Here is a 24398-nt window from a genome sequence, read left to right as displayed (position 1 = left end):
CACAGATCACAGAAAAATAAGTGATAATAGTAAGCAATATATTATGCTTTCAATGGTATCAATTAGTATCATCAAAAGACTAATGATTAAATATTATCAATTAACAAATTATTTTCAATATTCATAAAAGATTATAAATTAGATCATATAATTGATCATAGCAACAAGTAATATGAAAGGAATAAGCATTTATATAGCACCCCTGTGCTAAGTGTTTTTTGCAAATATTATTTTATCCTCACAACAATCTTATCACAACAACAAAGCCAGTAATGTTATAATTCCCATTTTACTGTTATGAAAATTTAGATAAACTTGGTCAAGTGACTTGCTAGGGTTATTTAAGAGTAAGTATTTGAAGTCAAATTTGAATTTGAGGTTTCTAACTCTAACTCTGCTGTACCACCAGCTGTCTCAGTAAATAGTACTGAAATTTTTCCATTCTTGGGTTCTAGGGTTATCTAAGGCACTGAAGGAGAATGCTCTGTTTCTCTGGAATGTTGCTTGCTTTTGACATTAACAGCCAGCCATGATCAATTCTCTGTCCTGTACATCCAGTTAATATACACAAAATAGCCCCAATCACTGAGAAGTGATGTTACCAAAATGTTCCCATTTGCTTCAACTGTTTATGACAAAACTTACTTATCTCCTAGGAAGCTAGTGATTTGGGGAAAAGAGCACACAAGTCTTAAATTTAAATCTAGTCTCAGACAATTATTGGCTATTGGGCAAGTTTAAGTCATTTAGCCTGTTTGTCTCAGTTTCCTTACATGTAAAATGGAAATAATAATAGCATCTACCTCTCAAGACTATTTTGAGGAACAAATGAGATCATATTAAAAAAAAAAAAAAAACACCATAGCAATAATGCCTGAGTATAAATGCTAGTTACTATTGTTGTAGTTATTATTTTTTATTTCCATTTCCTTATCTGAGAAATAAGGATGATGTAGCACATTGATTGTAATGATCAAATGAACTAATATATGAAAAGCACTTTGCAGATCCTAAAGAGCCCATATAAATATTAGCTATTATCATTGACATGTAATACTTGTAATCTTGTTTCCATTAGGTAGAATAACTCTATCTAAGGTCTCCTGCACAGTTTATCAAATAGCCTCTTGACCAATGTTGGTCTTACTTTAGGTTTAATCCAATAAATTTTCAATAACTATTTTCTAAAATATACTTAAACCCCATTATAAAATGCCTCACAATTCAATTATAACATTTCCATTTTGTCTTTGTTTTTAATATATTTTCCCTAATTTAAACTATTTTAAACATTTTTTTTTTTATGTTTTCGTTCCAAATTCTAGACCTCTCCCATTCCTGAAATGGTATGAATGGTATCTCTCTTCCCTCACTTAAAAGTCACAGATGTCATAATTCTTCTTCCTACTGATCCTAGCCTTATGAATTATGAATGTCCTTGCATTATGTCCTTTACTTTAAATTCTCAATTGCTCTTTCCTCAAATATCTGCACCCCATGGCTTCCTAATGATTTTCATTTCTGCTCCACAGTGACAGTCCATATAGTGAGCACGGTACTTTGGAAGAAGTCGATCAGGATGCTGGTACAGAGCCCCACACCAGTGAAGATGGTATGTCTCATCTCACCATGGTGTTAAAATACTGTTCTCTGTGGGTGTGTTTTTAAATCAGATAAATTCACATTTTCAGAACTTACAGTGAATCTAATTTGCAAGTTGTCATTGCAAATGACACACAAAGTTCCTCTTTCTGTGGAATTGCCTTTTTTTCAAGCCCCTCAACCCCACCTTTCTTTTATCTACTTTCTTTTATCTTATATTGCTTTGTTTCTTTCTCTGAACCATTTGTTTTGGAGCTGGAGGCTTCCATGAGGGTTTACTCACTTTCCCCAGAAAAATATAGAATCAAAGTGAAGTTAATGCTATCTATATAAATATCTGTCTCACCTAAGTAGGCCATTTGTCAGCTGTTTTCATTTGCCATGTACAAGAAAACCGGCCTGAAGTGGCCATTGCATTTTAAATGAATTCTCTGACTACACTGGATAAAAGAAAAATATAAGGGGGAGAGAAGAGAAGAAGAAAAACGAAAGAGAGAGACAGAAAAAGACAGAGAGAGAGGTGCCAGAGCCTAATTAAATAAATTGACAGAAGTATTGCAGGTGTCTTTTCCTGGCCCAAGCATTGTATTTTCCATCCTCTGCCGTGTGATGGCTTACAAAGTGGCTTTTGTTGGCAAAGCCAGATCACTGGTTTTTCCTGTATCAGTCTCCCAGGGAAACAGGTAACAGATCAAGTAGTGAAAGAACAAATAATGTCGAAGCCTCAAAGGGAAAATTTGGTGTATTTGACATGTGGATAAAGTGACAGGTAATGGAAGCATGGGACATGACACCAGCATCCAGACAGATTGTCGGCTTTTCTAACTTTTCTTCTTGGGACAGAAAAAATAGATAAAGCTGCCAGCCTCCTTTTCTTATTCAGTCATTCAACAGAATCTCACCCAAGATCTCCAAAGAGTCCTCAGACAGCGTCCTCATGTGAATGTTGTCTTTGCTTGCGATTGCTCCATCTTGTTAAAGATATGGGGAAGCAGCTTGATGATTAATCTAAAGAGACCCAGGTGGTTCCTAGAGGAAAACAAGCGAAAGAACGATATCTTAAATCTAGTAGATAATTGGCCAGAAAGGCTGATTTATTATTAATTCAACTGAATGCTTTTTTCTAACCTAGTTATTCTTTTATAAACTATATTAGATGAAATAAACAAAACAATCTCTCCTGTTAGTGTTTTCACAGGGGAAGAGATTAGTATGGTCTGGAATTGGATGACCTGAATTCAAATCCCAATTATGCTATATTATTCCTCTTATATGACCTTGAGCAAATCAATGAATGTCTCTGAAACTCAGTTTCTTCATCTGTAAAATGTTAAGCACTTACTAGGTGCTAAGTTAAACTGGACTTCTTTGAGTTCTTAATGCAGCCTCTGAGCTTATGACTATAAACCATATTCAGATAAAATATGTCATGAAGGTATCTTTTATAATTAAAACTAGAAATAGGGGGATTTGTGCCTGGAGTAAGGGGGAGTGAGACTCATCTGCTGTGTACCCAAGGAGAGGAATAGAGTGCTGCAAAATTTCTGTCCTGCTGAAGGTTTAGCTACTGTTATTTATGGGGAGTTGGGAGGAGGGATTAGACCACAAATCAACTTGCAGCTATAAGGGGAAAGATATGCACCCTGAAAAATGCTTTTACTATTCTCTAAATTTTAGTTCCCTAAGACAACACCCTAAAACTGAAGTGACCAAATAACAAAAGCCCAAGCTTCTAACAAAAGTAGAAGCTTAGGAAATGTTTGTTGAGTTGAATAGAACAAATCATAGAATTCCATTATCAAATCAACCAACATCATCATACCTAAGTCTCAAAGCATATTTGGCATTTTTCTTTGATTCTTTAGATCTGGATTTCTTAACCTGGAGTCCATAAATTAAATATATATATTTAACTATTGGTTTTCCTTTGGAATCTTATGTAGTTTGTTTTTTGCATTTAAAAACATTGTTCTGAGAAGGGATCCATAGCTTCACATAAAAAAGGTTAAGAATGACTGCTTTTAGATGAAGAGTTACAATCACTACGTTTTTATGGGCAGTTATTGGGACTGTAGGGTAAGATTGTTAGAAAGTCACTCATGTGTCAATAGCAAATAAAAAGTACAATTGATTCTTGTCATTCACAATAGCTAAATTATATAAAGTTACCATGAACATTGAATTAGCATGTACTGAACCATTGCTCCTTGGAGAGATATAGGGTTAAGTTCCTGTGACCCTCTGGTCACATTTACTTTAGCACATTGAACTCATGGCCAATAGCACTATACCCATGCTTGAACAAAGCTTGTCCAACACATGTATTTTCTATAATGGATGTGATTGCCTTGTGCTTGGGAACATTAGACAGAACCTTAGCAATATGCTCGGGGGGCATCTTAAAATGAAATCTTTGACAAAAATCACAAAAATAAAAAAGTTGGCACTAAATAAATCACAAAAAGAACACTTTTTTATAGTTTAAGAGCTAAAACAAAAAAGCAATAGTGTCCCTCAATTAACCTCAGCCCAGGAATGCACATGTCAGTTAATTCATTCTCTATTATTCTGTACATGTCCGCAAATGACCGTAAATATTGATTTTAGGGTTACCAATACATTTTAACCAGTAGGTAAATTTGTAATATGAAATAGGCAAATAATGAGGACTGACTATAAATGAGAAATGCAAGAGAGAAAATCTAATGATTGGGTACAATCTTTAGATCATTTTGTTTAAGACAGGAACATGGTTTGCTTTGAGACTCCTCTCTGAGAATTAGGCTTTGTTTAATCTGATATCAGTCTTAAAATTTATCCTATACAGTTCAACATTTACTAATCTTTTGTCTGTAAACTATATTACATAGCAGTGATGAAACATAAGATTTTTTTTATATATATTGGGATTTTTTGGTCCCACCCTAAAGATTTTTATCCATGAGGAGAATTTCTGGTGTGGCAATTCCTTCTACCAGTGAAAATGAATTAATAAATGTTTATTATTTGTCTATTTGTTGCCCCACTCTCATCTGTGGCTCCAAGAAGCTATAGCATGCACAGCAGCCATAACCTGATAAAATTATCTTAGCAGACAGATTAAACTAAAGTAACCAATAAGCCTGAAATCTGTTGGTGAGTTAGAGGGATGACTACTGCAAACATGCAAAGACATTCCCCTGCAGAAAGGACAGAAGAGAACAGTTTGTTCCAGTGCCCTTGAAGGCAGCTAAAGCAAGCACTTTGGAGTGCTAAGAGTCTAGGAAAATATTGTCATGCACTGAATCCTGGGCCATAGACAGCTGTCTTGACTTGTCTTGCCCTGGACTTCAAGGACCCAAGAAGAGAGAGTAAGACTGATGACTTTGTTCAATTCAGTCTCACTTAAATCCGGTTCATAAGCAAATCAGGGACATCACCTATAATCTTATTGATCTTCAAAAAGAAAGGACAAATAACAACTATTTGTCTAATAAATCTCTTAGAAATTAAGTGACTTAGCCAAGATCACCCTAGTAGTATCAGAAGGCAAGACTGAATCCAGGGCTCCAAGGTTCTATCCATAATATCACACTATCTCAGCACTTGTTTTATGAAGAAGTTTATAGTGATGGTGTGTGGGGGGGGTATACATATGTAAAATAAATTATAGTGTATAATATGTATTATGTACATATATTATAAGTGATACATATTATATATCATGTATATGAATGTTAATATGATATATTATAAATGTGTATATGTATACATATATTTTATATATATATTTTGGTCATAGTGTGGATTTCTTCTTAGAAACACAAAAGGGTAGACTAAATACCTATGTTTCTTTGGAAACTGTCAGGATTTTGACATATGATCTAAAGATTGTATTCTAGAGCTAAAGGACTCAATTGGTTTAAGTCTTTTAAAAATTATTTGCTCTGTGAAGGAGTTTAAAAATACTAATCATTCTTCCCTAAGTCAGGAGCATGAAATATTATTTTGTTAATAGGCCCTGAAATGAGGCCTTTTTTCTTTCTACATTTGAGATATGTAGCTACAATTAAAATAGGCTTTGAAATGAGACATGATTGTATTTTTTTCCTAGCATATCTGACATCCCCAAATCATTCCTTTACTTCTTCAGACATGGGTTGGAATTTATCAATGGATAATCAACCTAAGTTAAGCTTCCTAGCCTAAAAACGATTTCTGGAATTATTCAGTGTCTTCAGAGACCATATTATAACCTAGTTTTTGTTTTGTTTTGTTTTTTAATTGCCAAGAACTGCTTCCAAGGGAAACATAAATGCATTTCTCAGGAAATCTGAGACAGATGGGTTAAGTTATGGTGAGTGTACATGTGTATTCTTCCAGCAGATTTGGAAATAAACTTTAAGTTTTAACAAGTTTGACTTTGATCATTACTCATAAACATCCCTGCAAAAAAAACCTAACCCCATTCCCACCTGCCTTTGCCCTCTTGAATTCCTCTTTAAATATTTGTTTGCCTCCATAGTAGCAAGAGAAGCTGTAAATTGGAGGAACCTAAGTTTGAAACTGAGTTTTTCAATGAACCTAGTCTAAAAGAACTTTTCTTGGCCTTTTTTTTTTTTTTTTTTTTTTTTTTTAATCTTTAGGAATTTGGAGTTTGAGATTGAATACTAAGGATTAGAGCCCTCTCTTTGTCCAAAAAAAGTCAAGAGTTTGGGATCAGTGCAAAACTTATATTTCAAATCAAGGTTTTTATTTTGAGGAAAAAATAGGTGACAAAGCCATAATAATGATGGGGGGGGGGTTGAAGGGGAAAGAAGGAGAAGAACACATTTTTCATTTGCTTTTAATGCCAGATACCAGTTTTAGCCAATAAAAGTATATAAGGAAACTGAATCAATTCAAGTTTCATTTCATGTGGATTTTTTTTATAACCTTGATTTGTAATCTAATAGATTATGAACTGCTGCCTTCTGTTCTTGAATAGAAATTTTTCCATGTAATAAATATTATCAACACGTTGCAATGAAATCATAACTACTCCATCATTGTCAGCTTGATATTATAGCAACCATGAAGGATATTGCATTTCAGTGTAAGCCTTGATATATCTCACTGCAAAGTTCAGAATATTGTTTTATTATGCTTTCATTATAACCTTAGAAGCAGGCTGCGGAAATGAAAAATCTTAGATTTAATGTTATTTGCCTGCATACCCAACAGCTTAAGAAATGTTACAATTCTGGTTAATAATCAGTATTATTTACTAGCTTGGTGATCTATTTATTAATTGGCATATTTTCTTATCTGGATAGTAAATGACTAATTAGCAAGTCTATTTATTTCTGATTTTTCCCTATTCCCAAGTTCTGTCTTAATAACTTAAGTGTTCATTTCATTTGTAGACATTGACAGCATGTTAATTAAAATTCTGTAGTTTTCCTGATTGTTTTAGGTCAAATTAGATGCTGATCCCAAATACAGGGTCAAGATCTAGAGAGACTGAATCAATGAGACAAGAAAAAAAGGAGGGAGGGAGTGTCTAAAATACAAGCAAACACTGAACAAGGATGCATAATGATAGATGCACTTCCTCCGCCCACAAGACACATTCTCAGGACAATCACAACAGCATTCAAACCCTAATGAAAAGTTCATTTGGTTCAAAGATTTATGTAGAATTCACCAAAAGTAGCCCTCAATGCATTTAACACTAATCCCAAAGCCTAAGGAATACACATGTATGTTGTATGATTTCAGTTACATCTAATTCTTCATGATCCCATTTGGGGTTTTCTTGGCAACGTCACTGAAGTGGTTTGCCATGTCTTTCTCCAGCTCATTTTACAGATGAAGAAACTGAGGGTCACAGCTAGTATCTGAGGCACTATCTGAGCTCACAACAGTTAGTCTTTCTGACCCCAGCCCCAACACTCTATCTACTGTGCTAAGGCTTATAAATATACAACTTTAAATCACTTAATTCTGTGAGTTAGTCAACACCTTAGGGAGTGACCTAAAAAAAATGAATGATACTTAACATACCACTCAAATGAAACAAGAAAATTCTTGTACCAATATCTGATACAGACACCTATGTAATAATATTGTATTGTACTTTAGATTTTCAAAATACTCTGAAAAGATTAGTTTTTATCCAATAATTGCAATAATGCAGTGACCCAAGGCAATTCCAGTAGACTTGGGATAAAAAATGCCATCTACATCCAGAGAAAGAATTTTGGAAACTGAATGTGGATCAAAGCATAATATTTTCACCTTTTTTTGTTTGCTTTTTCTTTCTCATAGTTTTTCCCCTTTTGGTCTATTTTTTCTTAAGCAATGTGACAAATGTGAAAATATGTTTAAGAGGGTTGCACATGTTACATATCCTATAAAATTGCAGCTCAAAGTCTTAAAAAAATGAATGTTGAAAACTATCTTTACATATATTTGGAAAAAGAAAAGATTGTTGAAGAGGAGAAAAATGAAGGATTAGGGAAGGCTTCCTGCATAAGGTGTGATTTTAGTTGGGACTTAAAGAAATCCAGAGAGGTCAGTAGTTGGAATGAATTGAGTAGGGAGAGCTTAAGAAGCATGTGTAACAGCCAGAGAGAATGCTCAGAGCTTAGAGTGCCTTGATGATGGAACAGCCAGGAGGCCCAATGTCATTGAATGGAATATTCTTCAGAGATTATATTGCATTCCATAATTCACAGCCAGAAGAACAATTGTGTGTGTGTGTGTGCACGTGCACACATCATGCATGTGTTCACATATATATTTTTAGATCAGAGATTTACAGCTAAAGGGGATCTTTGAGAGCATCTAATCCAATCTCATGTTAAAAATGTGAAAAGTGAAGCAGAAAGAGGTTAAGTGCTTTGCACAAGGTCACATAACTATTAAGTGTCCAAGACAGGCTATTAAATTTTGCTTTCAGCAAAAAAGACTGCATTATACACTAAAAAATCATAACTAGGCTAACAGATTTTCTTTTTCCTGACTCTTGATCAATAAGCTTTTTGTTCACATAAAGATGATACTATATTCCAGATGTTTCTTCTGGATGATCAGAGCTTCCAAAGCCAAATTTCTGAAAAGTTACTCAAAATGTTTCATTCATTTAGCAGGGCTTGTTAAAGTTTTTTCCTCTTGCAGCTCGTTTTTACCCAAGAAATTCTTATGTGACCCCAAGTATATATATATATATATATAATAGGTATACAAATCAAACATTTGCTGTTAATAAATCATAATTTCACGATTGATCCCCATGTTCAGTTATAAACTCCATATGGGTTGTAAACCCAGTTTAAGAAGCTGTAATTTAAGGAGCCGAGAATTAAAGGAGCATGTGGACACATGAATATACCTTTTAGAAATTTCCTAATGGCTTTTTCAGCACACTAGTCCTTACTCTTTTTTCTATATGGTTTCCTTACAGAATGTGAACCCATTGAAGCAATAGCCAAGTTTGACTACGTTGGGAGATCTGCTCGAGAACTGTCCTTCAAGAAGGGAGCCTCACTGCTTTTATATCACCGTGCCTCCGAGGACTGGTGGGAGGGACGACACAATGGAATTGATGGCCTAGTACCTCATCAGTACATTGTGGTACAGGATATGTAAGTACTGCCCACTTTCACCAAGAATCCCTAAAGGCTCCATGTCAGAACACACAGAACCATTTTCAGGAGAACTAAGACATTCCTTCTCAAAGAAGAATCAGGACCCTACTCACTCACTTGAGATCCCTCAAGGATCTTATAAAAGAGTCCCAAGAGACAGCTACAGTTCATTAAATACTTCTTTCACCTTGTCCCTAGATTGACAATAACAGAACTAACTTATCTCTTCTTTTCCCTGGCGACAGCTTATGTCCCATCCCCCTTCTTCTCAGTCTCCCTTTTTTGGTTTGGAAGTAGGTCAAGGATTACTGGGAAATTGTTGGAGGGAGAATCCCTCCCAGGGGTTTCAAGTTCCTAAGAATAAACACTACAGTGAGGAAATCTTAAGAGATGAGACATCCCTCAATCATTCCAAAAGCAAGAGTATTGGTGCTACTACACAGAATTCAGTGGATGAAGCCTTTCTTCTCTTGTGCCCATCTATTGCCTCAAGACATAGGTTTCAGAGGGACAGGAGAAAGGCCTATAGTATTAAAAATAATCATTTATTAAATCTTTATTAGTAATTTATTATAAATTATGCATTTATATATAATATGTTAATACTTTAATAAATAAATATTTATTTAAATTAAAAATCACAAGTCTATTTGTAATCATCAAAAAAAGTCCAACAAACTTACATTTTGTTAGTGCCTACTGTGTGCCAATAATAGCAAAATCTGACATTTAGTCAAATTAAGTCAACAATAGTTTAATACTTACTACCTGCCAGGCATCTTGCTAAGCAATAAGGATACATAAAGCTGATGAAAAATATTCAACATCTAATAAAGATTTACTCTATGTACATTATTTCATTTGATCCTCCCAATAACCCTAGGAAGTAGGTACAAGTAATTATTTTTCCCATTTTACAGATGAGAAAACTGAGACTCAGGTGACTTGCCCATAGTCACATAACTAGTATAAATACCAGAATCAAGATTGAAATTCATTTATCTCTTGACTTGAACACTTATTCTAATGCCCATGCTACTACATTCTCCATTATTGCATCTCTTATGACAAATATATCAGCTCCGCTCAAACCTTAATGGAGATTAATAAGAACCCCAAGAACTTTAGGAATAGCAGACCTCTGCTCCCTACTGCAGCAGCCCCAGACCTTTGGCCCAGCCATCATTCAAGAGAGAAATCACTGTCTGTAGATAAAGAGACGGACCTCTTTGCCGCCATCACTAAGGGCTGACTGCTACCAAGGCAGTGAAGGCCAACAGTTCTAGGTAGAGTAGCACTCTCCGCTCAAGAAGTTCTGCTTCCAACCCTGAAACCCTAATCCCAGGAAGCAATCCCTGGGGAGCTTCAACCACCCAATGACTACTTCTGCAGGTCCTGCATCCCATTATTCCTCAGAAGCCACAGCTATTAAGATCAAGGGGGGAAAAAAAAAAAAAAAAAAAAAAAAAAAAAAAAAAAAAAAAAAACCTTTTTTGTTGTTTGTTTACTTTTTCTTTCTGAAACTCCACTGCCACTGAATTCCTTGATGCTGTCCAGCGTTCAATATAAGAGACATGATTTTATTGGTGGAAATGACATTTTAAAAGACACATGAACATTAAGCTTTGCTATCACACTTTAGGAACCATGGATCCTCTCTCTTTCTAACTGGTAGATGAAATCTTCCATACATATTATATCTCTGATTCGAATGTGAAGTCCTAGACAGCAAAAACTACCTTTTCTATTTATATATATTTGCAAAATACTCAGCACCCAGAAAGCACTTAATAAATGCTTTTCCATTTATGCAAATAGAAGTAGGCCTTCATTTAGCATGAGTCACATTACTGTGGGTTGAAAACTTAAAAGATTAATTGTAAATTAAATTAAAGCCTCATTGCCCTTTAAGATAACAAGCTTCATATTTTGCTCTTCTTTATTTGCAGGGATGATACCTTTTCTGATACACTGAGCCAAAAAGCAGATAGTGAAGCCAGCAGCGGGCCCGTTACAGAAGATAAGTGTTCCTCCAAAGACATGAATTCCCCAACTGACCGTCATCCTGATGTATATTTAGCCAGGTAAGCTGTACCTCTCCATCACTTACCAGCAAGGCAGGATTTAGAGCTGCAAAGGAAAGTCTGACCCTCCTGGTACAAATAAACTCAAAGAGGGGGACTTGCCCAAAGTCATCCACGTTAAAATGAGGCAGAGCTAGACCCAAGCCCCCTTGACCTGTCTAGCACTGTCTTACCACTCCAAAGGAGCCAGAGCATCTTTGAGCTCTTATAACCTAGAACAATCATCTGTCCTTTGTTTTCTCTTTTTACTTTAGACAAAGAAAAAGGGCGGAGCCCCCCCTTCCTTCAAGGCGTCCTGGCAGGACCAGCGATGGCCACTGCCCCATCCACCCATCCCACTCACTGTCCAACTCCTCCACTGAGCTTGGGTCCCCTAACCTGTCCAGCCACTGCAGCCCTCGAGCCCTGTTGCAGAACCGCAGCCTCAACGATAGCCCCGAGAGGAGGCGCAGACCTGGCCACGGCAGCCTGACCAACATTAGCAGACATGATTCTCTAAAGAAGATTGACAGTCCTCCCATTCGGAGATCAACGTCATCCGGCCAGTACTCAGGCTTCAATGACCACAAACCTCTGGACCCGGAGACGATTGCTCAGGTAGGACGCCGTGGTTTGCATTCGGTCTGTCTTGTTTTCTATTTGCAGAATTATTCTAATAATAATAATAATAATAGTAATAATCAATTTAAAAACAAAAAAAAGCTTCTTTGAATGTAAAGAGGATTCCATGTATCTTCTCTAAATCCTAGAAAAAAGCCAGGGAAACGTTGAATCAAGTAGGATTCACAACTGTGGTGCTAATGTGAATAGTGAGTTTTTGCCTTGAGTGACATCTGGAGGAGGGAACAAAGGCAAAAATGTCACAGGATAAGGGGTAGCCCACACTGCACATCATAAAAATGCATGAAATGGGAAATTCAAACACATTTTCATTTGCTTGAAGGCATAAGTGACTGTAATGAAGGTAGAAAATTTATAACCTATATTTGATTGCTTACCATTTCAGAAAGGAAGAAGGGCCTAGAATTTGGAACTCAAAACTTTTAAAAAATGACCAAAAAAATTATTTTAATAAATAATTGGGAGGGATTAAAATGTATATTAAAAATATACATTTTAGTCCCCTTTAATTAAAGGGAAAAAAAACCTAGAATCTAACCAAGTATAAATACAACCCTGCTTAACAAATGTGCCAGCTTATTCCCCTTGCTATACATAGAATTTTTATGCTATGTATACTATATATACTATACATAATATGTATATACTGAACATAGTATTTTTTCCATTCTTTTGTCTTCTGTTTTTGGCCTTTACCTATAACACAGGAAGGTAAACAAGAATACTCTAAAACTCTTAAAAATTGCTTACTTGGAGCAGCTAGGTAGAGCAGCAGACAGAGGGCCAGGCTTGAAGTCAGGAGGACCCGAGTTCAAATGCAGCCTCCGACACTTAATACTTCCTAGCTGTGTGACCGTGGGCAAATCACATAACCCTAATTGCCTCAGCAAAAAAAAAAAAGAAAAAAATTACTCTATGTAATTTATTTTATATTTATATTATTTATATTATTATCTCCATTGACTGAAAAAACATACATATGACAAGAAAGTACATCAATTCAGAAGTAGTAAATTTGAATTTACTATTTACAGATAACTTGCTATTTCCAATAGCACTTACATAGCCTAAAAAGTAATCTCTCTAATGTTGTTTGTTGTTTTTAACAAACTGTTTCTTCTTTCATAATGTGACAGATATGAAAATAGGCTTTACATGATTGTACACATATAACCTATATCATGTTGCTTACCATCTTAGTTAGGGAAGGAGGAGAAAAGAGAAAAGGAAAAAATTTACAACTCATAACTATATAAAAAATAAGTATTAAAATATCTTTACATGTAATTGGAAAAATACTATTTAAAAAATAAATGGAAGTAATTGCATATGTGTGTATATATGTATGTGTGTATGCTTTCCACCCTGCTTATTAAGTCAAGATAAAGCATCCATGAAATAAAGACAGATCACAAAGACAATTTTGAATGGGCAGATGGTTTCAGAGACCCCTTGCAATAGCTCTGTAATTGCTTGGGGTTCTGGTGCCTGCAGGGAAGAACCACTGACATAGGCCATTATTTGTAAACATTCCAAGGAAAGATGAGCTAGGTGATTCTATTCAGAGTCTGTGGGCTTATCATTAGGGCCATCCAAAAGATTTATCATTCATCACAAACATGAGAATTGAGTAAGGAGAAGTGATAGGACATGAAAGGGAAATGAAAGGAATGAAAAATGGAGAAGCAATAAAGTTAGATTATTTTCAGTTTTAAAAAGCTTTCAAGGAATTTTGCACCAATGTGATTGACTCCTAAGCCATTTTCTTGTTGCTTTAGTTTCTATGCAGGACCCAGAGAACCTTGGAAAGTGAATTAAATTACAGAAGAGTACTGAAAAATTTAAATTGATTTTAAATGGCCCAGCCTTTTAAAAGCATAAAAAAAAAAGCTTTTGGTTTCTTATAATACATACAGTCCTTTGAGGTATGTCTTAAGCTTTAAACCAATAATTGAGGAATATAGCTGATATTTAGTACTTTTGATAAACCCATGAAATTGTTATTTCTCATAAACACAAGAAACATGATTTGAGGCTACAACGAAGAGGGGAATAGAGAGGTGAGAGTGAGAGAGTAGTAAACTTTTTATAACCCTTTTTTGTATAATTTTGGGTTTTCCTCAGATTCCAGTACATGGAAAGTTATTGAACAGAATATTCTTTCTGTATCTTCTCTTGAGCAGATGCATTTTACAAAAATAACAAATCTCCATCTTTCAAGGCAAATAAGAGTAGCATATGAAAGCCATCTCCTGGGAAGTGATGTCATCCTCCAGAGGTCCATATAATGATTTCCAGTTCTGCCTTGCATGCAGCAATCCCTGTCTACACCGAGACTTACACTTACTCTGCAGCAAGGTTTAGTGGGCATGGCATTATAACGCAATTGCAAAAGAAAGTACAGGAGTTTCTACTCAAAATTACTCAACTCAGTCCCCTCAAAAAAGGAGGTTCTCTTCTAGAAGCTATAGAGGCTACATAGAATAACTCTTGAATGAAGCCACAATTTGATCACTTTCTTGATTGTATTCAGCTGTGCTCAGTTCCCAAGTACTTTATTTCTAGAGATGTAGTCACTGTTTATACTTTGGCTTCTCCATAAATTAAATAGTCAACATGCAAGGCTTCCACCTACAGAAAGCTGACTTGAGACAAATGATGTCAGAGTTCAGATGTGTGTGTTGGCAATATGCCATCCTATTTTTAAGCTCATGAACATTAGTCAAGATTCTGCAAGATGGTGATTCTCTAGACAAATAAAAGTATTGCCATTCCTCACCTTTTTTTCATTGCCTAATTTTTTTTTTTTTGGTAGGGGGGTTGGGGGTGGGGAGTGGTTCCTGAAATTCTTAATCATCATGAGGAATTTCTGGTGTGAAAAATTCCTCCAATGTTGCAACTTAGGAAGAATCATACAGAGCTGCCTGGGATACTATGAAATTAAATGCCTTGCTGTACATGGAATATACTGTGCAGTAGATATGGAATAGAGCATGACAGAAAACCACTATGCCATGCTGTCTCTCCTAAAATCATAGGTTCGTATAAAATGCTATGCTAAGGAAAGCCTGTCAACAAACACTGTGCTTGGGACTTAACATGGAATACATTTACATGTGAATATTAGTCACATATATATATATATATATTGAATATTAGCCATATATATTGAATGTTAGCCATAAACTGTAATATTAGCCATATATAGTGAGTATTAATGAATATTGGTCATCATATACAGTGAATATTAGCCATATGTAGGGAATATTAGTGAATATTAGCCATATACAGTGAATATTGGTCATATACAGTGAATATTGGTCATATACAGTAAACATTGGTCATATACAGTGAATATTAGTGAATATTGGTTATATAGTGAATACATATATATTAGTCATATATAGTAAATGTTAGTCATATATATATATATGACTTCTCAAGCAGTATCTGGGGTTTTGAAAATTGGGTTCTTCTCCATTCATTCTCAAAGGTCCCATCTTCTTTTCTTCTCTCTCACTGGCTTCAGGATATTGAGGAAACAATGAACACCGCTTTGAACGAACTCCGAGAGCTAGAAAGGCAGAGTTCAGCAAAGCACGCCCCAGATGTGGTGCTGGATACCTTGGAACAAATGAAAAATTCCCCCACCCCTGCCTCTTCCACCGAATCCCTCAGCCCTCTCCATAATGTGATGCTCAGGAGCACCGAGCCGCAGATCCGACGTAGCACGAGCTCTTCCAGTGACACAATGAGTACTTTCAAGCCCATGGTGGCCCCCAGGATGGGAGTACAGTTGAAGCCCCCAGCTCTTAGGCCAAAACCCATTGTTCTTCCAAAAACAAATCCCACCGTAGGACCCACACCTCCTTCCCAGGGTCCAACAGACAAATCGTGCACGATGTAAAACAAACAAACAAAAACATGATCCAGAAGGTAGAGAAAAAAAAATGGTTGAAAAAAGGAATGGATTTTGGGGGAGGGGGGTCAAGGCTTCTTGTCTTCATGAGTTTTGTGCTTATAACTGGAGATACTGGCTTTTCTGTCTTTTTGAATGTAACGTCTGAGACTTGCTACATTAACACAGGCATTTGTATTTTGTATTTTTTTTTCCTTTTTAAAAAAGCTGGACATTTCTACATGTTTTAAAGACAATAGAAACATATTAGATTTACTTGAAAATTCAATGCTGCACCACTTGTAAAAAGAGATTGGAACCATCTTCCCTTATGGTACAGTATGTCCCAGATTTAGCGTAGCTGATATTAAGAAGAGATTTCTGAGCTAAGGGGATGGAATTAAGTATCAGAGTTTGTGGGGATTTCAGCCCATGCCAGCGTACTAAACAGCTGGGATGATGGCTGAACTCTGATAACTATAGTGGTTAGAAACTATTCAGTGATCGTGTCTGATCTCAAATACAGAAGTCATACACTCCACACCTAGGCTTGGTGCTGATACAGGTAGTCACTTGGATCAGCCCAGGTGAGCCAGTAGCTAAATTATTTTTCTCTCTCTTAAAAATGGCTTATCCAAATCTGGGACACAAGTTGCAATAAAGAGCATTAAATTAGCATTTGGAGGGCCGGATCTGAAGCACAGCTCTGCTACTTATTTTCTATGTGACCTTGGACAAATTACATAACATCTCTGAACCTCATGTTCCTCATCTACAAAATGAAATTAGAGCAGGTCACTTCTAAAGTCCTGTCTCGCTATAAATCTAGGATGCTATAAGTCTATACTTATTATCTATGGGAAACCTACATGGTTAGTACTTGAGCTTAACTAGGGGAAGGAGAAATATTTTTCTTTTCATGAATAGAATCCCAGGATCTTATAAGGTCATTTACTTATCTCCCTTCTCCTCAAGTATGTCTGCACTATACAGATGAGAATCCTGTTATTAAAGACCTCCAGATATTCATACTAACACCACTTTCACTAATCTATTTATAAATAATTGTCATTAAACTGTTTTTTATGTATAATCCAAATATTTGTGCTGACCTTAATGGAATGGAGAATGAGCTCTTTGAATCCTGTATCCTCTTTGGAGTTTTCTTCCTCAAGCTAAGAAATCTTATTTTTGTTTTGTTTTGTTTTTATAATTTCCCCAAAGATCTGATTTTCTAAACCTGTAATAATTTTTTTTGAGGCATCAGAGTTAAGTTTGTCCAGGGGTCACACAGATAGCTAGTATTTAAGGTCAAATTTAAATTCAGGTCCTCCTAACTCCAATATCAGTGTCTTATCCACTGGGCCATCTAGCTGCCCTCACCTTATTCATTGTCACATCCCAGAACTGACCTTAGTGCTCAAGTAAAGATCTGACCCATTATGCTGGTGCTTGGATGCTTTGCCCATTGACTCATGGGAGATAGAGGCAGAAGGGATCTTAAAAACCTCCACATTTCTAAATAAACTGAGGTTCAGAGACATTAAGTGACTTGCCTAACATCACATAGATAGTAAGCAACCTGGGGGGGGGGGGGAGGAACAGTATGAAAGAAAGATTCAAATTCAGGTCTTTTAACTTCAAATCCAGTGTTTTTTCCAAATTACCATGCTGCCTCATGCCTAAGCTTTATCTTTGTGTTCAACTGGGTTCCATTCTGATTTTACAGATGAGGAAAACTGAGTCTTTCAAAGGGCAAGAGCCTCTACACAATCTCCTTCACTCTTCCATGAGTTTTAAAGGTCCTTTGGTGACTTGAGTTATTATAAGAGATATGACTGTTTTGAATAACCTTTAGCTTATTTCAAGAATATCCTGCTGGACCTCTTCCGAGATCCCTTCCAGATCTTGACCCTATCTCTCTCCATCTGGGTGCAAGCTACTTTTTCACTGGAATGCTTCCTCATAAATTAGTTTGTTACCCACTAGAACCATCCACATTTCCCCCCTCCTATTTTGGACATAACCAGGTTTATTTCTTTTATCTTCTCTTTGCACAATTTTGTTTTTATTTTTACCTTTTCCAGATTTATTGCCTTAAAAGACAGTTCTTCTCCCATTCCATCCCCACCCTCAATTTCTTTTTCAGTTTACAAAGGCCACTTTTGAATCTGGGTTAATTTTTTTCCAAGGTACCATCTTCTGTCTCTTTAGTTATACAATCAGGAGGTTTTTGTTTTTTTTTTTTCCCCCTGAAGCTGGGGCTAAGTGACTTGCCCAGGGTCGCACAGCTAGGAAGTGTTAAGTGTCTGAGACCAGATTTGAACTCGGGTCCTCCGGAATTCAGGGCTGGTGCTCTATCCACTGCGCCACCTAGCTGCCCCTAGGAGGTTGATCTTCAATACCCATTTCAGCGTCTTGACTTCCTATGATTCTATTCACCTCCCATCCTCCTATCCCCAACTTGGTGTCATCAGCAATCTTAACAATTTGATATTCTTTGTGCCATCATTAGTGACTGATTAAAATATTTTTAAAAATTAAATAAATGAAAGGTCCAGAAGTAATCTTGATAGTTTAACCCTTCTATACCTAGATTAAAAACAATTCACTAATAATGACTCTGGAATCTAGAATTACTATTATTAGATTTCATTACCTTAGCTTCATGAAGAGAAGGATCATATTCTAAATACTTTAATGCCTATTACAGGTCTCTACATACAGTAGGTAGTTAATAAAAATTTCTTTAAACCATCCAACTAGTTGTGTGCCTATCCACCTTGTGTTTATAAAATAGTGTGCTTTTTCAGCTCTCATCATTCAAGAAAGACTTGAAACTTTTTTTTCATTTTGAGATTTTTTTTCTTTTTTTAAATTAATTTTATAATTATAACTGAAACTCTTACTAAAATCAAGATTTATTGCATTAATCTCTCTCCTTGATTTGCCATATTTGCCACAAATTACATGTAAATTATTACACCTATGCCTAACTAGTGGCCTGTACCATTTCAAAATTGAATTTGTGATGGATTTTTTGCTTCCTATTATTTTTCCCAGTATAGACATTAAACCCTCATGATCTATTAGTAATCTGGTCCATCATTTTCAGATATATCAGTCAGATGATAATATTTTAAAAGGTTGTGACTCTCTATGTTATTTCCCTTAGTCTTCTAAAAAATTTTAATGGAAGTTCTCCATTGATTTTAGATACTCAGACATGTCACCTTGAACAGCAATGAATAACATTTAGCCTACTAAAAGATATTTAAGTAGAAGATTTCTAAAGTTCCTTCTATTTGAGATCTATGACTGTGATTCTAGAATACATTTTCACTTAATACAATAACTTCCCAAGTTTTCTCCTCCAATTTGGTTTCCAATCTCCCCTAACTCTGTGTTCCTATTTCCTATTACTAGTTCATTGTGGAAGTCAAGATGAATGGTACTTTGGTAAAATGAACGATTTAAATATTTTAGGAACAAGAGAAGAGTGATTGAAAATGTTCTTCCATGATGGGATAAGACAAGGAGATATTGATGTCTAACTAAAAGACATCTAAATCAGAGATCTTTAATTTTTTCTTCTTCCTCTGTATTTTTTTTTTTTTTTTGGTAAATTGCTTAATCTAATTTTCCATGTTTAGCTTTAGAGGCCCTACTTCAGCAAGCCATCTACCATTCCTAATATGTTTGACTTTTTTATTTAAGAAATAATTACATTTTCTATCACAAAGTGAGATTGCTGACAAGAACAGAGTACCATGATGTTCCCGTGTCTCAGAGGACAGTAGTTTCTTATGCAGAATATCTTCTGAACTTTTCCCTCACTGTTCTTCCTTAAATCTGCTTACCTCTCTCTTCCCTAGCCTCCTGCTGTATTCCCAAAGACTTACTAGCATTATACTAGCTCAAGGGAGGAACCTGTGTTCATAAGCAAAAACACTGAGAAGGAAGGATGAGTATAAAGTATAAAGCTAATCTTACCTTTGTTTCAAGAATCTTCCAATTCCAAATATAAAATCAGGTGGCAACTATATGATGCAGCAAAATCGACTCATCCTTGATACTTTTGACATGAGACAAGGATGTCCTAACCGTGTTGACTATGCAAAGATCCAAAGAAGCTGTGGGTGAGTTTATTTTGTGGAGGTCTAAATTCATGCAGTCAGGTCACTGAAAACTTCAATTGAAGAGAAATTCCATTTGGCACCCCTTAAACTTTGCAACCCAAAGGAAGATGAGAATTGAACTGTTTCATTAAGAATGCTAGGATCATTTCCAGTTTCAGGTAGATGACCCTCACTGATAATATCATTGGGAGGAGGACAAACCATTTTATTGAATCAGTGATGTTTTCAGTCTTATGGGATTGCTTACAATTCATAGAATTAAGTTTCTACTTCTGTAGAATTCCTCGATATTAGTCTCTCTAAGTTCAATTTTTCACAGAGAAGTAGACGAAGAAAATGGAAGGGATTGGAAGTGATAGGAAGAAAAGTATCTTGATACATCTTTTTTTGAAAAGTATTCTACAGACTTTTGTAACATGATTAATGGCCCTTTATTAGATTCAGGGTTGGGAGAAGAGGATAGAAAAGGAAGGTAACAAACATATAAACTCCAATGAATAGCAGTTTTGCACATTTTAACAAGATGTTATAAGTATTTTCCATGTTTCCTGCCTCATCCATAGGATAATTTTTAATTGGTTTTCACATGTAACTAAATTGTCCTACTATATACCACTGTCCCCCATAGACTCTGGCTGGGAAACATCTATAAATTGAATTGCATCTCTACAAATAAAAGTGGTTTCAGTTTAAAGTTGCCTATTCTGATAGTAATGTCTCAGAGGAATTTTTCTGTGTGCAAGTTAATTGGGGAAAGGGAGTAGTGACAGTCTCACACTTAAGAGTTTCCTTAGTGTGGAAGGCCATAAAAACATCTCTTCAGATCTGTGAATGACCTGCCCTCTCTGGGTAACTGAATAAGTATTTACTGGTCAATGGGGACTCCAGAATCCCACATATTATCCTTAAGATGTGACCAAGAGTCTGGGTAGTGGGTTTAGGAGCAAACCTTCAGATTTGGAGTGGTATGTATGTAGTCTTGCGCTGGTAGCCTTTTGTCCTTGATCCCTGAAAGCTGTATATAGCAAGAGTGGTCTTGAAAGGATTGCATATAAGGGTCTGTTTTGGGACTAAGGAACAGGCAGGGTTGAGGGGAAGGCTGCCACTCTGTAAGCAGGGGCACAGTCTATCCAGCTTATTTCAATCATGCATCTCTGGCCTGCACCCTGGAGCTCATAACCCTGACCTCTAGGCAGGATTCTGAGGTCCACCCCTGTGCCTGGGTATCATTGGGACTTTCTGTCCAGGACCAAGAATTATTTTCATAATAGTCACAACTTTAGTAAAGATCAGTGGAACAAACTGGAATTAAGCTTTCATTTACATACAATTTTAGCCTAGTATTCTTTCTTGGAAAAAAAGAAAAAAATAGCCTCTATGGTATAATTGAGATGGATCCTGTATCTTTAAAATACATAGGGAATTTTGTATGTCTAAATAATTGTACTGCATTCCATAATGCTTATCTTAGGAACTGTCTAGTAAAAGAAAATATTAGGAACCATGCATTTTGTGGATGCCCCCAATCCCCTTAGAGCATTCACACAAGTTCAATGTGTAGTTTGATGGTTATTATAGCTATTTAAAGTAGAGTAAGTGGATATGTAACAGGAAAGACTTGAGACAACTACAGATGTACTTAATTAAAGGTAACTCTTGCACACCTAATTAAATCAGTATTGTCCTTCACTATCAGTCTGATCAATGGCAGTCCCGGTGGCTCCCTGTTTGTGACTGTTACCTACCTAATTGTGTCAGTGTACATCTGTAGTATGTACATGTGAAAGTGCCTTTAAATTTTTTAGAGGAGCTTTGGCCTTGCTCTGTACTGTTGCATTCCCATCAGCCCCTTCCCCGACCTCCCACTGCCCCCCATTTCTTTTCTAATTGCCCCATTGCCCATTCCTCCCCCTCCTCCCACCTGCTGCTTCACTCCTGGTGTTCTTATGTACGCTAGTATTGTCTTGCCTTCTTCCTGGCCCTCCCTCACACCGCTCCATCATCCCCATTGGATCCCCTTTGTCAGCTCCAAGATGGCACGATAGCCATTGTGTTCCCCTGTGCTCTTGTGCTGCCCATTTCCATTACATTCCTTCCATCCTTTAAAATGAAGAGAAAGGGTGATGATTTTACAATTCTGGAAGAAGCAATGTTCTGTTACTCTGTCGTGACAATGCACTTTTATGTATGATACTGTACATTTTGGCATGGACCATTACAGGCTTCAGTACACATTCAGATTTGTTCCTCATAGTGTATCTTTATAATAAAAAAAAAAGATCTGTCTGCTACTGTCTGGTTCCAATTTGATATGATTCTTGCTTTTTTTCTTTTTTGTTATTATTCTCTGGGAGATCTTTGTGGTGTTGAATGATGTGAAAACATAAGTTTTAAATGCTGGGTATTCATTATACTTCTGCTCCTTAGGCTTTATAAAATAAAGTCTTACGCAGTCAATTGTTTCATCCTCAAAAGATACAAGTTGCAAAGAGACAAACTTAGGCTGGTGTCAGAGAAAATTAGAACAGTCTATAAGTGGAATGAACTGCCTCAAGGGTTAGTGCATTCCCCATCCCTGGAGGTCTTCAAGCAGCCACCACTTGTTGTGTCGATACAGTGGGAATTCCTGAATGGCAGATTAAAAGTGTCCAAGACCCTTAAGCAGAGTGCCTCGTACACAGAAGCATTTAATGTTTCTGATTAATTAGCTGACCACCAAATTCCTTTCCAACTCAAAATCAGGGATTCATCAAAACTGATTGCATTTGGGGAGCTCCCAATCTGGAAATTCTGTCCCCCAATTCCCCCATAATTTTTTAGCAAGTGAAGGATGGTATTAGAATGGAGGTTTAAATTAGTGAGACCTTGATAGTTCCTTCTGTATAAGCATTTTTCTTACCATAAGTTTGTAAGGTTTGCTTTGTTCCCCTCCACTCCCACCCTCCCAAATCCCTCTCCCACAAAATTATTGAACATATTATAATCTTCTAGCTGATCATATCGGTTTCATTTTGAATTAGAAGGCACTGACTACATTTTTAATTCACCACTTTTTTTTTCCTACCTTGAAAAACTCATGACAAAGCAATAAGCTATTTTCAGACTCTAGTACTGGATCTAGGAAAGCTCTTCTTGACTCCTAAGGTACTCTTTATCCTGTCTACCATGTAACCATCAAAACCAATGAATTTGAAATGACATGGCAATTCAGCCAAAGACAAGAATTCAGTCCCAGGGTTGGGGGATTGTACTTTTTTTATCTGTTAATTGCTAATCTGTGTTTTTTCAAGATTAGTCGATAGTACCTTCCTCTTTGATCTTCAGTGAAAGATATCTCAGGGTTGGGGGGGGCGGAGAAAGTGTAAAAAAGGAAATGAGGAAAAAGGCAAAAAGGCAAGGGAATCATAGAATTTTAAGATCAACTCGTGGTCACGTGCCGTGTTTCATACTTGCAGAGGAATCCATCATCCATTCTATAAAGGACATGTTTTTCTCGTAGTAGTGATAAGTGATAAGCTCTTTCCCAAACCTATCTACTGAGCATGACTTTTTTTTTAATCAATCAGTTTATTATTTCTTACAGAGCAATAGTCTTCCATCATAATCATATTCCACAACTTGTTTAGCCATTCCCCGATTGACAGACATCCCTTTCTTTTTTTTTTTATTAATTTTATAATTATAAATTTTTTTGATAGCACATATGCATGGGTAATTTTTTTTTTTACAACATTATCCCTTGTATTCACTTTTCCAAATTTTCTACTCCCCTCCCCTAGATGACAGGCTATCCCATACATATTAAATGTGTTACAGTATATCCTTAATACAATATATGTGTGTAAAACCAAATTTCTTGTTGCCCGGTAAGAATTGGATTCCGAAGGTATAAGTAACCTGTGTAGAAATACAATAGTGCAAACATTTTACACTCAATTCCCAGTGTTCCTTCTCTGGGTGTAGCTGTTTCTGTCTATCATTGATCAATTGTAACTGAATTGGATCTTCTTTATGTTGAAGATTTCCACTTCAATCAGAATATGTCTTCATACAGTATTGTTGTTGAAGTATATAGTGATCTCCTGGTTCTGCTCATTTCACTCAGCATCAGTTCCTGTAAGTCTCTCCAGGCCTCTTTGAAATCATTCTGCTGGTTATTTCTTATAGAATAATAATATTCCATAACATTCATATACCACAATTTACCCAGCCATTCTCCAATTGATTGACATCCATTCATTTTCTAGTTTCTAGCTCCTACAAAAAGAGTTTCCACAAACATTTTGGCACATACAGATCCCTTTCCCTTCTTTAGTATTTCCTTGGGGTATAAACCCAGTAGTAGCAATGCTGGATCAAAGGGTATGCACAGTTTGATAACTTTTGTGACATAGTTCCAAATTCTGAGCATGACTTATAATATTAATAGTGGACTCGGTATTAT

General features: G+C 36.1%; 1 protein-coding gene across 4 annotated transcripts in view; it reads left to right on the top strand.

Annotated features, from left to right (window-relative positions):
* The window catches only part of SRGAP1 (SLIT-ROBO Rho GTPase activating protein 1), a 306573-nt gene extending 290574 nt beyond the window's left edge, over positions 1-15999 (top strand). For all 4 annotated transcript variants that reach the window (XM_074269751.1, XM_074269754.1, XM_074269753.1 and 1 more), the window contains exons 18-22: positions 1533-1612; positions 9029-9209; positions 11162-11296; positions 11551-11893; positions 15447-15999. In XM_074269751.1, coding sequence (XP_074125852.1) covers positions 1533-1612; positions 9029-9209; positions 11162-11296; positions 11551-11893; positions 15447-15824 — 1117 coding nt within the window. In that variant the 3' untranslated portion in view covers positions 15825-15999. The remainder of the gene's footprint in view (positions 1-1532; positions 1613-9028; positions 9210-11161; positions 11297-11550; positions 11894-15446) is intronic.
* Positions 16000-24398: the final 8399 nt, after the last annotated feature.

The sequence above is a fragment of the Sminthopsis crassicaudata genome, chromosome 5 (genome assembly GCF_048593235.1).
Source record: "Sminthopsis crassicaudata isolate SCR6 chromosome 5, ASM4859323v1, whole genome shotgun sequence".
Taxonomy (NCBI): domain Eukaryota; kingdom Metazoa; phylum Chordata; class Mammalia; order Dasyuromorphia; family Dasyuridae; genus Sminthopsis; species Sminthopsis crassicaudata.
This window is presented reverse-complemented; position numbering and strand designations above follow the sequence as displayed.